Below are 17,980 nucleotides of genomic sequence, written 5' to 3'. Positions count from 1 at the left end.
CTGCAGGGTAGCCCAGAGCGCGGGACCAGTCTGATCCCGAGTGCGGCCGAGTGCCAGAGCGGGTCCCGCCTTCTGGAGCCTGCACGTCTATGATGGACGTCCCACTGGTCCAATGCTGGGACCGCGGGACGTGTGACGTCCATCATAGGCGCTGTTTGCTCCAGAAGGCGGGAATTACAAAGCGGCTGCCACGCCACATCCCCGCTTGGCGCTCGGGCGAGTCGCTCTCCTCTCCTCCTCAGCTCCTCTGAGGACTGGCTGCTGTGACACCACGGCTGAGACATGTCAGTGTGTGTGTTAATGTCAGTATGGGTAGGTCAGTGTAGGTTAATGTCAGTATAGGTAGGTCAGTGTGTGGTAGGTCACTACCGTTGGTGTATGTATATGTCCAGTGTATGTAGGTCAGGCAAGTGAGTGTAGGTAGGTTAGTGTATGTAAGTCACTACCGTCAGTGTCACAGCCCAGCCAAAAAAAACCTGCGTCGCGACAACACACACCAGACCCGCACATACCCCCCCCCCCCCCCCACCCCCCTGTTTCCGGCCTTGGACTCTGGGCTGAAGCCCCTGGTTCTTTTGCCACCTAGCAACGCCCCTGGAACACAGATCAGCGCTTCTGCAAACAGGCACAGTGCTGGACTCGGGTAAGTATATAGGGAGGTGAGGGGTTGATACAAATACTGGGACTTTTTTTTTTTTTAACCTTCATGCAGGGAATGCATTAAGGTAGCAAAAAAGGTCTTTCCTTTACAACCACTTTCATCTTCTGTCAATAAGGTTTTTCACAGAGACTTCATGTCTAAAGACATGTATTGATCCAGTATATGACCTTGCAAAACTGAACACTGCTTAAAATTTTTGTTCAACAGAGACAGTTGGAAAAGTTCTTGGTTTCTGACAGTATCACTAGCTATTTTTTTCTGTACTTGCAGTGTTAGAGATGCGACAACGTTACATCATATTTTGTTTTGCCCAGATGTACAGTATCTCACAAAAGTGAGTACATCCCTCACGTTTTGTAAATATTTTATCTTTTCATGTGACAACACTGGAGAAATTACACTTTGCTACAATGTAAAGTAGTGAGTGTACAGCTTGTATAAGTGTCAATTTGCTGTCCCCTCAAAATAACTCAACACACAGCCATTAATGTCTAAACCTCTGGCAACGAAGGGGAAGTACACCCCTAAGGGAAAATGCCATGTTCCCCCCTCGGTGTCATGCGACTCGTTCGTGTTACAAGGTCTTGGGTGTGAATGGGGAGCAGGTGTCTTAACTTTGGTGTCATCACTCTCTCTCATACTGGTCACTGGAAGTTCAACATGGCACTTTGTGGCAAAGACCTCTCTGAGGATCTGAAAAAAATTTTTTTTACTGTGATGGCAAACCTGCACACCCCAGATATTTGGAACTGCATTTCCTATGATCCACTACACTGCAGAGTGCATAAGCATCATTGGAAAAGTAGTTCCAAAACATCTGGGGTGCCAAGGTGCGCCATCACTGGCCTAGGCTATAAGAAGATTGTCAAGACCCTGAAACTGAGCTGCAGCACTGTGGCCAAGACCATACAGCTTAGCGTCATATCCAGAGGTTGTCTTTGAGAAATAGATGTATGAGTGCTGCCAGTATTGCTGCAGAGGTTGAAGGGATGGGGGGTCAGCCTGTCTGTGCTCAGACCATACTCCACACACTGAATCAAATTGGTCTGCATGGCTGTCATCCCAGAAGGAAGCCTCTTCTAAAGATGATGCACAAGACAAGCAAACAGTTTGCTGAAGACAAGCAGACTAAGGAAATGGATTACTTTAACCATGTCCTGTGGTCTGATGAGACCAAGATAAACTTATTTGGTTCAGATGGTGTCAAGTGTGTGTGGCGGCAACCAGGTGAGGAGTACAAAGACAAGTGTCTTGCCTACAGTCAAGCATGGTGGTGGGAGTGTAATAGTCTGGGGCTGAATGAGTGCTGTTGGCACTGGGGAGCTACAGTTCATTGGGGGAACCATGAATGGCAACATGTACTGTGACATACTGAAGCAGAGCATGATCCCCCTCCCTTCGGAGACTGGGCCGCAGGGTAGTATTCCAACATAACGACCCCAAACACACCTCCGAGACCACTGCCTCGCTAAAGAAAAGGGTAAAGGTGATGGACTGGCCAAGCATGTCTCCAGACCTAAACCCGATTGAGCATCTGTGGGACATCCTCAAATGGAAGGTGGAGGAGCACAAGGTCTGTAACATCCACCAGCTCTGTGATGTCATCGTGGAAGAGGACTCCAGTGGCAACCTGTGCAGCTCTGGTAAACTCTATGCCCAAGAGGATTAAGGCAGTGCTGTAAAATGATGGCCACACAAAATATTGACACTTTGGGCCAAATTTGGACATTTTCACTTAAGGGTGTACTCACAGTTGGCAGCGGTTTAGACTTTAATGGCTGAGTTATTTTTAGTGGACAGCAAATTTACATGGTCATACAAACTGTGTGCTCACTATTTTACATTGTAGCAACGTGTCCTTTTTTTTCAGTGTTGTCACATGAAAAGCTATAATAAAATATTTACAAAAATGTAAGGGGTGTACTCACTTTTGTGAGAAAGTGTATCTAATGCCAAAACATTTTCTTAAGTTTTGGATAGAATGACACGGTGTTAGAACCTCTGTCAGATTTTTGATCCGGTTTGTGCCATCTTTAGGGATATTCATCCCTTAAAGGGGTTGTAAAACCTCTCGGTTTTAGAATGCATTGAGGTGAAAAACCTCTTGTAGTGCGCCGTGGATGAGCAGCTGGTGTCTTGGGTGCTGATTGGATAGCTTGATAGCAGCGCAGCCATTTGCTCCCGCTGCTGTCAATCAAATCCAATGATGTGGGAGCCGGGGGCAGAGCAGAATCCTGTCTGTGTCCATGGATGCAGCAGCAGGACACGGGAGCGCGTAGGACATGTTTGTTTTTTAAAAATAAGATAAAAAAGGAACCTTTTAGTTATCCTTTAAGGAAAATCCAAGATTTTTAGTTTTCATCAGAACAGTAATAGTGGGCAAATCTTCCAAGGGCTGCACACTTATTTTGGTCCTGAGTTGTTTATTTTTTTTTCTTTTTTTTTTTCTCACTTGTGTGAGAATTTCTCTTGCTTCCGGTTTCTACTGGAGAGCAAGTGAAAGGGAATCTCCATAATGGTACGCAGAAAAAAACCATGACCTTAATTTGAAAGTGAAATTAAACTTTTTTTTTTTTTTTTTTAATGGACACCAGGAGCAGTTAAAATGCTGTGCATACTAGCACTTTAAGGCTAACACATTATGGCATACTTTCTTACCTGTCAAACAATGCCCTCCTGCGCTCTGCTGTCAGTGCTTCTGATGGTCAAGGGTGCTTTCATCCTGTCCCAGTCTTCCTTCTGGGGTTAGTCTGTTCGGCTGTTTAAATGGCCAGGCCGCGATGATGTCACTCCTACACATATATACGGGAGTCACATCAACATGGCACAGAGTGGTGCCTTAAATGTACAATGAGCTGCACATGCAAGGCCCAGTGTACATTACCAATAACTGTCATGGAGAAGCATTTAGACTGATTAGATCAGTAAAGTTTCTTTTGTCATAACACCCCTATCTGTCAGCCTTTAATTTTTTAGGATTAATTCTGCTTTTCTCGTCTCTTTATCCAATTCTAAAAAAAAAAAGTTTTGTGGCTATACATACACCAAGATCCACTATCTTGGAAAGAACATGTCTCTTCAAGACTTGTAATCTAGAAAGTTAGTGGCAATTACTTCATGTCCACTAAATAAACACAGTACATTGATTTTACACTTTAGCTTATATAAGAGTTTAAGTTGTTCCCTAACATCCAGCCATTTACAGAGCAGCGCACAAGGTCTGATTTAGCCATTGGCAGGCCGACGCTTTTTGAGTCTTTAATGTTCATTGTCTTCTCAATGTGCACTATTTCAGGAATCCCATACCAACCACGTTACCTAAAATAAAAAAATAAAAAGTATGTATTTTATTTCTGACTGTAAAAGCTGACATTGAGTAAACATGCAATTCGTGTTTGTTAATTTTATCAGATGGTATGGTCATAGCTAGCATTGTGGTTCTCTTCTTCTAGGTGGGGATTGTGCCACTCTTTTGAAGAACATGGGACCCCTTCCAGTAGATATGACCAGAATGTATTTTGCAGAGACGGTCCTGGCACTGGAATATCTACACAGTTATGGGATCGTTCATAGAGACCTCAAACCTGACAAGTTAGTCATTTTGTTTAAAATGTGTTTATAAACTAATCAAACTGGACACAATTGGAATATTTATTTTTTTAGCCTAGAATTTAATAATGGAACGCAATACGGGAGCATGTTTGGGAAACTCTTATACAGCAATCTATCTATGCAGATTTTCTGGTGTTTAATGTTTCTGCAGAAACGAATTGTGTTCCACTATTCCAGCTGACAGTAAACTATGTGTGGAGATGCGTTTATCTTTTTTCAGTAGCTCCTGCTGATCAGTATGTGCACCTAAAGTTGTGTGTTCTAAATCACACTTTTCTCTGTTTTTGCAGTTTGCTTATCACATCTCTTGGGCACATAAAGCTTACGGACTTTGGCCTGTCCAAAATTGGACTAATGAATATGACTACAAATCTATATGAAGGACATATTGAGAAGGATACACGGGAGTTCCTTGACAAACAGGTCGGTACAATCTAAAGCAATAGGCAAAACATTAACCCACGCTAGTTTGACGACAACTCTCTAAAAATAACCTGCTAACATTTTTTTTTCTTTGTTTCTGAGGTTGGCAGGGCTGCTAATATGCAAATTAGCTCAGCACCTATAACCGACATCAGACTATTTTGTAATCCTTGCTCAAGATTATTGCAAATCGAGGAAAATGATACTAAATGTGTACACAGCGAAGAGGGTAGAGATTACACTTCGCAGCTAATTGTTTTAATTATTCCAAATGTTATCACTGTTAGTCATAGTACCCCTCATAATCAATGCACTTGCCCACACTGCGTAAGATTATTACAAATCTGTGTAAATCACACTAACTGTGTGCACAGTGAAGAGGAGTGGAGATTATACCCAGCAGATAATTGTTTTTAATTATGCCAAATGTTATCACTGTTAGTCATAGTACCCCACATAAATATTGAGTCATTTTTGGAAAACTGATTCCTTTCTATAATGGTACTTGAGTTAAAGTATGTGCTGCTTGGTTTAGAGGAAAATGGTGCTTAGTAGGGCTGAAACAACTAATTGATTAATCGACAACTAATCGATTGTGAAATTAATCGATTACTAATTTTCATAATCGATTAATCGGCCAGTAACATAATGGGGTTAAAAAAAACAAAAATTAGCCCTTTATAGTACAAAAAGAGCAAATCACTACTGTAAATATTACTTTCACTGTTCTACAGTAAAAAAAAATTAACCCCTTTCAGTAGTGATTATCTGATTTTTTTTTTATTTATTTTTTTTTCTACTATAAAGGGCTCATTTTAATTTTTTTTAACCCCATTGTTACTAAACGTCTTAGACCTGGTTCACCATCTATGTGTTTATTGGTGCTTTTTGCAGAAATACACTACAGTTCATTTACATGGTTTCCTATGGGACACGTTCACATCTGAAAGGGTCAGGGACTTTAAACGCAAAATGGTGCTATATTGGTTCTATATACTTCAATGGAGAAGCTGCAGAAAAGCATGTAATGCATTTTTGCAGCAATTTGTGTTTTTTTAATCTGTCCAAAAAAAAAAAATGCTAATTGCTGTAAAATCACATGCGCAAAAATCAAAACGCACAGCAAAAAGCACTGCAGAAACAGATCAAAAGCAAAATACTGGCCACCCGGATCAATTTTCAGATGAGAATATTCCGAAAAATTCGCTGAATGAAAGAATTCGCTGAATGAAGAAATTTGAAATTTTCACTTGTTTTTAACATTCTGTTTTTAAAATGAATGGAATTTCTGAACGAAAACCACATCCACTGTCTGAAAATTCCTTTGACTAAGAAGTTTTCTATTTCCAAATTTTCCCGTCACTGTGGTTGAAAATGAACATCAAGTTGACCCACTTTTTTTTTTTTTTAAGGTTATTAATCGAAACAATAATCGGCCAACTAATTGATTATTAAAATAATCGTTGCAGCCCTAGTTCTTAGTGGACTTTATTTTATGGCTGACCAGACCCTCATTGGCACCTTGAGTATGACGGGAGTAAGAATTTCATGCTCCCTCAGTATGCTGTCTGCCCTTGCCATTGGGTGTCTCACTCTTGCCTCTGTAAAGTGGTGTGTTCCCCATGTTGCAGGTGGCCTGACAGAGCTACTCTATAGAATAGTGTCAAAATCTGTCTTTTTTTTTTTTTTTTGCTAGCACTACTCAAACTGAAACGTAGTGATAGACATCAGCGTGACAAGACTGCAGGAAAAAATGATGTACTGTGTAGGGCTTTTTATTTTTTAAAAGGTACCCAAGGATTTATGGGGGCAGGGAACAAAGGTGTAAAAATCCTGGAGTTCGGCTTTAAAAAGCATGAGGACTGTATACTTTAGGCTGGGTTGGCATATATGCGAATTGAATGCATTTTTAACCACAGCCAATTCGCATAACATGTGAATGTGACCGACTCTCAATGGAGCCTGTTCACACATGTACAAGGCTGGCGCAGAGCGGTTTTGAAAAGGGTCCTGTGCATTTTTTTGGGTCTGGTTCAGGTTCAAATTAAGGCAAAAATTCACACCTGATCCGGTGAACAGAAATGCACCGGACTCTGGACTGCAAACCACAGCCGGACATGTGTGAACCCCCCAAAAAAAATATGCAGATCCTGGTCACTTAAAGCGGATTGAACAGCACCCTCCCTGAACCTGCCACTTCCTGTATCCCACGCTCCGTGCTGACCATGAAAATCAGGGCTGCTGAGCACCTGACCACCTTGGTCAGTGTACATCCCTTCATCATCCTCAGCCCTCCTTTCTGCCTCTCACCCCCTCCTCCCTGCCTGTCGGCTCCATGTCGGTGTCTGTCTCCATTCTAAAATGGTATTTACAAGCCTCGTTTTTATAAAAGACAGGTGCAGTGTGCTATGCCTACCTATAATAGAGGGGCTGCCAGTGATTTATATATACGGGTTAACAAAAACTTTAACGAGTTTGTAATGTGTTTGATGTGCAGGAACCTTAATATACCCAATGACATCACTGGTCTCAGGTGATACACAGAGAGGAAGTAAATCCTCCAACATAAGTTGTACCGGTTTATCACTCTTATCACTGTTTATCTCTGCATCTGCTCAAAGTGCTGCATTATTAAAGCTTATCTGAGTGTTCAGAAAAAAGGGGGTGGAGAGCTGAAGTTGCACTCTTCAGACTTCGTAAAGGAGAGGGAGGGGACACCCTCCTTTGCACAGCACACAGGAACAGAGCTTGGGCTGTCAATCAGCTGGAGCTCCTTCCCCTGTCACCGTTTTTCTCCTGGTGTCGGAAAAACTTGTCAGAATTGATGAATGCTGATGGCAGAGGAACGCAGCAGCAGACAGAAATAAGTTACCTTTTGATGGCATAGCATGTATTAGAAACAAAACCATGTTTACTTTTCAGGCTGTATGTTAAAATTGTTAGATAACAACTTCTAAAGTTTGATTTTGTAATTTTGAATATATCCTATAGGTATGTGGAACCCCAGAATACATAGCACCTGAAGTAATCTTGCGGCAGGGTTATGGCAAGCCTGTGGACTGGTGGGCAATGGGCATCATTCTCTATGAGTTTCTGGTGGGCTGTGTGCCATTTTTTGGTGATACTCCAGAGGAGTTGTTTGGACAAGTTATCAGTGGTAAGTTTTTTTTGATTTAATTTTCTACTTGTGATGTAAATTAAAGACCGTGGCTTCTGTACACACATTCAAAAAAAAGTAATTCTACTGTTTTAAAGAGGAATACCTATGGTGAAAAAACAGTGCAGTTATACACTCGCTGGCCACTTTTTCAGGTACACCTGCTAAATTGCTTGATAACACAACCTGCAAATCAGCCAATCACATGACCGCAACTCAGTGCATTTAGGCATCTAGATGGAGTGAAGATGACTTGCTGAAGTTCAAACCAAGTATCAGAAAGGTGATTTAAGTGACTTTAAACATGGAATGGTTGTTGGTACCAGACGGGCTGGTCTAAATATTTCACAACTGCAGATATACTGGGATTTCCACGCACAACCATCTCTAGGGATTATAGAGAATGGTCCGAAAAAGAGAAAATATCCGGTGAGCGGCAGTTGTGTGGACCAAAATGCCTTGTTGATGTCAGAGGAGCATGTCGGAAACAGTAACTCAAATAACCACTCGATACAACGAAACAATGAAGAATACTATCTCTGAACGCAAAATACATCAAACCTAGAAGCAGATGAGCTGCAGCAGACCACTCCAGGTACCACTCATGCCAGCTAAGAACAGAAAACTGAGGCTACAATTCGCACAGGCTCACCAGAGGATTGGAAAAATGTTGCCTGGTTTGACGAGTCTTGATTTCAGCTGCGGCATTCAGAGTCAGAATTTGGCATAAACCACGGATCCACCCTGCCTTGTATCAATGGTTCAGACTGGTGGTGTAATGGTGTGGGGGATATTTTCCTGGCACACTTTGGGCCCCTTAGTTCCAATTGAGCATGATTTCTTTGTAAGTGGGCAAACTTACAAAATCTGTAGGGGATCAAATAATTGTCCCCTGATGTTCTCATCTAGAGCTGTACTTTAAGCCCTACACTATTGCGTGAACAAGTTAGTCTGTATTGTCTTTTTTCAAATGAGTCTCCTGTCTATTGAGATGCAGAGAACTTTTTGGCTGGCCTGTGGAATTGCAGTGCAAGAAACACTTGCCGGTCAAGTCTTCCATCCCCAGTTTCCTGAGAATGTTAAAAACCTGACTTAAGAATCTAGTTTTAACTTCTATATACTTGTATACTTAACATGCCGCTAAGTTTATTGGAGATCATTTCCATCTAAGAAGCTCTGATTTTTTATACTGAGCATTAACAGATTGAGAGAGCAAGCGATATCTGCTCACTTTACATTATTGTATATGCATTGAAGGTGTACTGACAGTAATTCTGTGATGATAGATTTTTTTATATATTTTTTTGGGATTGAGTGACTAACAAAAAGGAAATCAGACCTTGTTCAATCCCAGGAAAGTAAAATTTGATCCACATGTTCTATCTGACTGCATATCCAAATCATTACACAGTAAGGGAGATAATATCTTCTTGTAGTCACGACCAATATCTATCAGATGATTATTTTAAAGATGGGGAATGCCCCTAATAGACATGTTTGCATGGCTTGGTGTTTTCTGAATTCCCAAACTTGGTATCCTTTTAAAGCTCATCGTATAGAATATATGTATTGCTTTTGTAGTTGTCTTTGTTTTTTTTTTTTGTTTTTTTTGTATTATTAACTTTAATGTTTAGCAATTTTAGGAAACTAAGACATTATATAGCTGTGGTTTACAGCATTGTATATGAAACCCCAAGCAAGTATAATATCCAAAACTTAGTTTGGTTAAAAGATTTTATGAAGACATTGATTAAATAAATATACATTATATTTCCAAATATATTGGGACGCTAGCCTTTACACACACACACGAATTTTAATGGCATCCCAATCTTAGTCCATAGGGTTCAATATTGAGTTTGGCCCACTCTTTGCATCTATAACAGCTTCAACTCTTCTGGTAAGGCTGTTTACAAGGTTTAGGAGTGTGTCTATGGGAATGTTTGACCATTCTTCCAAGCCTGGCCTGCAGATTCCACTTTAGTACATCCTAAAGGTGTTCTATTGGGTTGAGGTCAGGAACAGAGACAAGCCTCAAATCCTCTGGCACAAAGTAATTTGCAGTGATGAGACCAAAATTGAACTTTTTGGCCACAACCATAAACGCTACATTTGGAGAGGCGTCAACAAGGCCTATGATGAAAGGTACACCATTCCCACTGTGAAACAGAGGTGGATTGCTGATGTTTTGGGGATGTGTGGGCTACAAAGGCACAGGAAATGTGGTCAAAATTGATGGCCAGATGAATGCAGTATGTTCTCAAAAAATACTGGAGGAACATTTGCATTCATCAGCCAGGAAGCTGCGCATGGAACGTACTTGGACATTCCAATGATCCAAAACACAAGGCCAAGTCAACCTGTCATTGCCTACAGCAGAATAAAGTGAATGTTCTGGAGTGGCCATCTGTCTCTTTACCTCAATATCATTGAGCCACTCTGGGGAGATCTCAAACATGCAGTTCATGCAAGACAGCCCAAGAATTTACAGAAACTGGATGCTTTTTGCCAAGAGGAATGGGCAGCTTTATCATCTGAGAAGATAAAGAGCCTCATCCACAAATACCACAAAAGACTTAAAGCTGTAATTTATGTTAAAGGGGGCATAACATAATAAAACTGGGGTATGTAAACTTTTGATCAGGGTCATTTGGGTAGTTTCTGTTGTGATTATGATTTAAAAACAGTTGATTGATAATAAATGGCTTCAGCCAAACACTAACCCATGAGTGAAAAAAGTTTGTTGTCATTCATGTTCTCTGAAACATTGCCAAGACATCCAAAATTATGCCAGGGTATGTAAACTGTATATGTGTGAGGAAAAAAAAATAATATATATTTTAATATATATATATATATATATATATATATATATATATATATAATCTCGGTTGTGTAAAGAAATCCCCCACTGTCCTCAAGTTAAGAGGACTCTTAACAGAACCCTTGGACCCCAATACAGAGTCCAAAAAGGCATGTGAGTTAAATTTTCATCAATGGAGGATCTATATAGAAGAAATCTCCTGGAGATCCTGTGATATCTCCCAATCTCCGGTATAAATTCCATCCACTGGTACCCTGGTTCACTGTATGATAAAAGCAAAGTAGGAAATCTGACAAGATTAACAGATAAGCACTTAGTACAAAATGCCATTCCCAGGAATTTCCCACCTCCCTCTTCTTCCCTTCCCCCTCTACTCTACCAAGCCCTCAGCATATTACCCCCTTTGCTGCGTTTATCAAATATGGCATAACTTTTATTCTTGTATTTGTTATTTTGTAATATTTACATTGTGGAATAAACAAAACCATGGGTCATCTATAACCCCATAATCTCCCCGACATACTGTTGTATCTCGTGCCAGTATTCCCTTATCTTTGGACACTCACACCATTATGTGGGACGTAGTGCCTTTTTGATTACATCCTCTCCAGCACGGGTCGGATTTCCCTGGTGAATATTTCTGTACTTTATCCGGTGTCATGTACTATCTTGCCAAACATTTATAGTTTTTCTCTTGTATTTAGAGCCACAGCAAGACCATGTACAGCCCCTAGTATTTTACTTATTTGTTGCTCTTTTAATCGTGACCCTAGTTCCATTTCCTATTTTTCAATGAATGGAGGTGTTTCCTGTCCTTCCAATTGCGTGAGGGCCCTAGAAGTCTGAGAAGCCCCATGTCTTTTTTTTTTTTTTTTCCGATAGACTACATAGTTCTATTGGGTTCAGGTTGCGGCAGACTTCCCATTAAATGTTTTAACTGCAAATACCTCCATTCATCCAATATCATCAGCTTTCTTCTGTGCTTTAGTTTGTGATGTGGTCGGATTTCCCCCCTTTTTTTTTTTTTTTTTTTTTTTGTATATCTTTTATCATTTTTTTTTACCCAATTTCCAAACTGTGTCCCATTAGCAGGTAAAAAAAAAAAAATTGCCCCCCCAGTGAGATTAATGGTGAGTTATATTCCCATTTTACCTGTCTGTAAATTATTCCATATTTTAAACACATTTCTAGTCAATTCATGTGTATCCTCACCAAGCATTCTATATTTTCCTGGTGTTCAAATATTCTTACTTGTGCTCTACTTAGTGCATTTTCCTTTTTCAACAATCTTTTATCACTCTGACCATTCTATCATTAGTACTAGTATTACTGCATTGTAATATCTTTTGATGTCTGGTGCAGCTAATTCCCTGTGCTTTACTTTTACTTATTATTAACTGAATTCTAGGTGTCTTATTCTGCCAAATAAACTTTAGAATCATTGTTTTTAATGTTTTAAAAGTCTGTGGAAGTGCAATTGGCATAATTTGAAATTTTTACAGGATTTTTGGGAGTATAGCCATTTTTACCATGTTTATGGGTCCTACCCATGAGAGTGGTCGTGTGTTGCTATTTTTTTTTATTTCATTAAGTAATGGGATATAGTTTGCTTTGTATAGATTCCCTAATGAATATGTTAATTTTAGAAAGTAAAAGGTTATATTACAAAAATGCAAGAAAAAAATAAAATATAAAAAATAAAATAAACTAAAATATAGGCTGCAGTTCTAAGTGGGATACACACACCAGAATGAATATAAGGAAATTTGGAGAGCTGCGCCACTGGCCCTATATATAACTAAACTCAATACACAAATGGGGTGAGTTTCAAATAATCGCTGATGGCACTAAAAATTATGAAGTGCTAATACATTTCCACCAGGAAAAAAAAAAAGAGCAAGAACGTATTAACCGTTTCCTGCTGAGAAACCCCCCAGCCGTCTGCGAATTCAGCACTGGCACGTAAGCAAAGCACGGCATTGCAGAGCAGCATGGTATAGAAGTCCAGCTCTACCCAATAAGGGACCCTACAGTGGTACGACTGGTCTCCCACATCCCTGACTCTATCTGCTCTCGGTCAAGGTTGCATGCTTGCCCACACAACATACATACGGGGTTAGCCCTGCATTGTACAGGATGATGCCAAGAAAGAGCCCAGCTTCGGGTAGTAGAGGACAGCACTGGAGTTGGCCATAGTGAGAAGTCAAGATTTCAAAAAGACCTGACTGGCTGGAGACTTGTGTAGAAGGTACTCATCGAATTTTGTACAGGTGACATATGCGATTGCTGACCATTGAAGTGTTAAAGGCTGTGATACTGCTATACACCCATGTTAAGTGCAGTCTGGATGCAGGAACCCTGATTGGATGTCTCACCATTTAAACCGTAACCTGCTTTGGAATAATATCATTGAGGCTGTTATTTTATCCGCATCTGGTAAGCGCACCAAAAACCTGGTGACGGGCACTGATTTGCTGCTTGGTGTGGACTCACTGTGGTGACTCGATAATTATGGATATATTGGACTGATATTTTGGACCTTATTTTCCAGTCTGTTACACAGCTTTCTTTTTGTTTTATGTCATTTCTTGGATGGTCTAATGTGCATTATGTGAATGTTATTGGCAACAAACATTCTTTCATTTTTGCTATTTAACCCTTTATTGACACCCCATTTGTGTATTGAGTTTAGTTATATATAGGGCCAGTGGCGCAGCTCTCCAAATTTCCTTATGTTAATTTTACCCCCAGGTATTTTAGATCTTTTTCCCCACATATAAATGGGAATTCTCCCTATTCATACTTCCAACTTAACAGGGATAATCTTCAGGTTAGCAAGTTCTCCATACTTTTTAAGCTTTTTTTTTTATTCAATTTGGTAATGTTGTTCTAGGGTTGGATATATAAAACGGGACATCAGAATATGCCGTTAATTTATGTTCCTCCTCTCCAATCTTCACCCCTCCTATGTCTTTGCTATTTTGTATGGTAGCCAGTAACAGTTCCAATGACAAGACAAACAGGAGGGGTGAGAGTGGATATTCTTGTCTCATTCCATTGACCATTTCAAAGGGTGGAGAGACACTCCTGTTGACCTTCAATGATGCAGTAGGATGATTATATAAAGTTTTAATCCACTGGGCCATTGTGGGGCCTATCCCCACATTCTGGGGATTCCTGGGAATGGCATTTTTGTACTAAGAGCTTGTGAGTTGTATATTTATCTTTGACTCCGATTTAGTTTTATACAGTTTCACACTATGCCATTTGGGGATCGGTAGCTGGATGGCACTATAAGCCGATTTACACTGGAGATTGGGAGATGATATAGGATCTCCTGGAGATAGCTTCTATATATATATATATATATATATATATCTCCTCCATTGATTACATTTTAACCCACATGCCAATTTGAATCTGTAATAGGGTCCGAAGGTTCCCGTAAGAGTCCTCCTAACTTAAGGTGACGGTGCACCTGGGGATTGCAAGCAGTGGATCACACAAGATTTTTATGAATTTTACCTTTTCACATTTTTTTTTTAGATTTAAAGTGATTGTAAAGTCTCCTTTAAAAAATAAAAATAACAAACATCTTATACTTGCCTCCTCCTGTGCAGTTGGCTTTGCACAGAGCAGCCCGGATCCTCCTCCCTCTTTGCTGCTCCTGGCCCCTTCTTCCTGTCGAGTGCTCCCACAGTCAGCAGTTTCATATGGGGGCACTGGAGCCAAGACACAGCTCCGTGTGTGTCCAAACATGGAGCCCCGGCCCCACCCCTCTCTCTCCCCTGATTGGCTGACTGACTTTGACAGCCGCGGGAGCCAGTGGCGCTGTGCTGTGTCTCAGCCAATCAGCAGGAGATTTCCGGACGGCTTGGACATTATTTAAACTCTTGACATTGTTCAGATTATTACTTGGAAGTAATGTAGCGATAAATTAGAAATTTGCTTAGAACTTCTAATTAAAACTAAGATGGCATCTTGCTTCTTTTTTTTTTTTTTATCCCCCCAGATGACATTGTTTGGCCAGGAGGGGAAGAAGCTCTTCCAGCTGATGCTCAGGACCTCATCACACGACTGTTGCGGCAGAATCCATTGGAGCGCCTAGGAACAGGTAACCAGTAGCTGTAAATGTAACCACATGCGGACTGCCCCACGCAGGTATACTGCAGCAGGGCAACCTCTCTGTACCTCGTACGTGATCTGACACTTCCTGGTCTGGGGCGCCAATCACAGCGGGATCCAATCAGCTGGTCCAGGGGACCCGATGTCTGCTGAGACCCGCAGATTGTTCACAAGAGGCAGATTGCCGTTCTGCTAGTAGGGGAGACAGAAATCCTGTGTTTCTGCTAAGCCAAAGCACATTCTTTTTATATTTAAAGTGTTTGTAAAGTCTTGTTTAAAAAAATTTAAAGAAATTGCAGACGACCTAGTCATATACAGGGTTGCAAACTGTCCATAACATCATGAACATGTTGTAAAAATCTGTAATTTTTACAGCTGTCTGTGAACTCCCATAGGAGAAGTCGGCTGTCCATAAATATACTGACTTCTCTCACTGAAATTACAAGCAGCTGTAAGAAATCAGGATGAAACTGTATAAGAACAGCTCGCCAGCATGACTAGGAAGGAGAATCTGATTAACTAAAGCTACCGCAGGATTTGTCTCCTGCTGCCTACTGACCCAATGGGCTTTGCTGCAACCTGCCCTCTTCCCAAGCCCACCACCTTTGACTGAGAAGAAAATATTGGAGCTGGGGAGAGGGAAGAAGGAACAAAGCTGGGCAGGAGAGACAGCAGAGCTTGCTTTAGGAGAGGGTTACTTCAAGGATGTGCACAGAGATTTTTACTGCAAGAACACTGTTCTCTCTCGCTTTTACTCGCTCTCCCCCTCTTTTGAACCCAGAAGCAAGCATTGTCTGCGTCAGTGATTTCCTGCATCCAGGGGCATCAGCCAGGTATTATACTGTATATACATAGTTACATTGGTCCAAGCTGGACCAAAGTTACTACATGTAACTATGTAAAAAATGCCAGGCCTGGAATTATTAACAATGTCTTTATTAGAATTTTCAACCTCAAATAAAAACTTTTCAAGTTCATAGTTTGGATGCTGATGTACATTTTTATACTTTATTTTTGTTCCAACTTTTCTTTCACACTTGTCTTGCCTGCAATTATCTGATAGCTAGTAGGTTATCCATATATTTTTTTCTAAATTGTAGATAACTGATTTGATAAATGTTGTTGTGTTTTTTTTTTTTTCTATGCTTAGGTGGGGCACACGAAGTAAAGCATCACCTCTTCTTCCATTCCTTGGACTGGAATGGGCTCCTGAGGCAAAAGGCTGAGTTTGTTCCACAGTTAGATGCCGAAGATGATACCAGCTATTTTGACAGTAAGTCCTCATGTACATGCTGATAAACAGACGTTTTTTTTTTTAACTGCCTCTGAACTCTCCTCCTATTATCTTATCAGTACACGTACACAGGGTCGTTTACAGTAATTTCTATGCAGTTGAGTTTAGAGACTTTTTTTGGAATGCAAAAAAAGCGTTCAAAACCTGAGTTTACAGGCATTTAAAGCACCAAACGCTTCTAAACGCAGTAACTCGCATTTAGCCACGTTTCGTTTACAGGCATTTTTCATTTTTGGCTACTGAAAAAATATATATAGATATATATTGTGTGTGTGTGTGTGTGTGTGTGTGTGTGTGTATATATATATATATATATATATATATATATTTATTTATTTTTTTTCCATAGTAAATGTGCCAAAACTGACATTTTAAACATGGGTTACTATCTGTCAAGTTAAATCTTTCAGGAGAGTTTTTTAAAAACGTTTCGTCATCCCGTTTACATAAAGAGTCCAGTGAGGATTTGTGATGTTAACATGTACATGGTGCACATACAAGTTGTTTTTTGTCTAGTAATTTCTGCTATCGTTCCTAGACTTTTGTTAAAGTACCTTTTGCAATGGTTACATATTTTTACCTTTTTACTATTAAAATGTATGGTGCCTTTGACTCTGAAATATTTAGGTGTTTGCAAATAACAGTTTGGTGTCTTTTTGCTGGCTTTGAAGAAATAGTTGTTGGGAAGTAGGATGTTTTACGTTGAGGCCTACAGTCATGTAGGCCTCAACGTAAAACATCCTACTTTTTTTTTTGGGCTCTCTGGTCAAATAAAAATGTTTTCTTGTAGAAATATTCTTAGATCTTGCATGCACTGCATGTTTTTCTCTACTTTAAAGTTTTCCGTTTTCTGATCATAGTTAGGGCTGGTGAATAGTATATGCCTAGTAAATGGTAACATTGCAGCAATAAATTAAATGCAGTATATTTTTATTTTGACACTGATCTGTAAATTTCCACTAAGCATTATGGGTTTTTTGTTTTTTAGGGGAGTTTTGTATTCCATAGCTCTCTAGCAAGGAGAACTTGATTGCATTCTGCCCTATGGTTGTAGAGACACTGTATTAAAACCACTGTAGCAGCAGAAAAAATTTAAGTTAGTGCAGCATTAACATTCTATAGACAAAGTTTCCCAGTTTTTCTTGTCCAGGTCCCCTCTGTAGCCTTTAATCCTTGGCTTCAGCTGTGAAACACAAACATGAAGCTAACCTTCTGTTGAGGGAACTGGTCTCAACCCCTCCTCTGTAGTGTGATGTATTTTTTTATTTTATTTTTTTTACACATACTTATGTCACTGTATCCGCACAGGCATGAGGCAAAGAGCTGAAGGCACAAGCAATGCAGACTGAACCAGAAGTGTACAAAGTAACTACAGCATATCAGCTGTAGATGGAGGGAGAGGAAGTGGTTTCATTGTTTGTTCTGTGCAGCCTGGGTCTTCAGCCTTCATTCAGTGATATGGCACAGTAGTTTTAGAGGAGACGTTGAGGAGGAGATTGTAGTGTGTGCAGCCTTTACCCTCCATCCACCCTCCCTCCTCTATCCTTCATTCAGTGACGGCACACAGAATTTTTATACACAATGTGCACAGTGGCAAGGGGAGAGAAATTGACTGCATTGTTGTGTGTGCTTTGCAACCTGACTCCTATATACCCTCCACTGTGACAGCAGTGCACAGAAGGTCTTGTATACAGACTGCCAAGGAGTAGGTGAGGTATGCCTTGCCATACAGTGGAAAAGCTGCGCTGCGTAAATTGACAGCACTATATAAATACCTGTAATGAAAAAATTAATCTTTAATAATGCCTTTGGCTGAAGAGGCACTGTTGTTGAGAACACTGAGTAATGTGTGCTGATTGCTGTTTTCTTTTCTTGCTATGCTCA

At 40.3% G+C, this 17,980-nt stretch overlaps 1 protein-coding gene across 3 annotated transcripts in view; it reads left to right on the top strand.

The window, feature by feature from the left end:
• Positions 1 to 17,980, top strand: part of MAST3 (microtubule associated serine/threonine kinase 3) — a 229,955-nt gene that overhangs the window by 169,582 nt on the left and 42,393 nt on the right. For all 3 annotated transcript variants that reach the window (XM_077476340.1, XM_077476342.1, XM_077476341.1), the window contains 5 exons: positions 4,114 to 4,252; positions 4,564 to 4,696; positions 7,688 to 7,853; positions 14,690 to 14,791; positions 15,953 to 16,075. In XM_077476340.1, coding sequence (XP_077332466.1) covers positions 4,114 to 4,252; positions 4,564 to 4,696; positions 7,688 to 7,853; positions 14,690 to 14,791; positions 15,953 to 16,075 — 663 coding nt within the window. The remainder of the gene's footprint in view (positions 1 to 4,113; positions 4,253 to 4,563; positions 4,697 to 7,687; positions 7,854 to 14,689; positions 14,792 to 15,952; positions 16,076 to 17,980) is intronic.

This window comes from Lithobates pipiens, unplaced genomic scaffold, assembly GCF_037356315.1.
Source record: "Lithobates pipiens isolate NorthernLeopardFrog02 unplaced genomic scaffold, aLitPip1_a1.2 Scaffold_13, whole genome shotgun sequence".
NCBI classification, from domain to species: Eukaryota; Metazoa; Chordata; class Amphibia; order Anura; family Ranidae; genus Lithobates; species Lithobates pipiens.
Note: the sequence above shows the minus strand (reverse complement) of the source record. Positions and strands in the feature narration are given on the sequence as shown.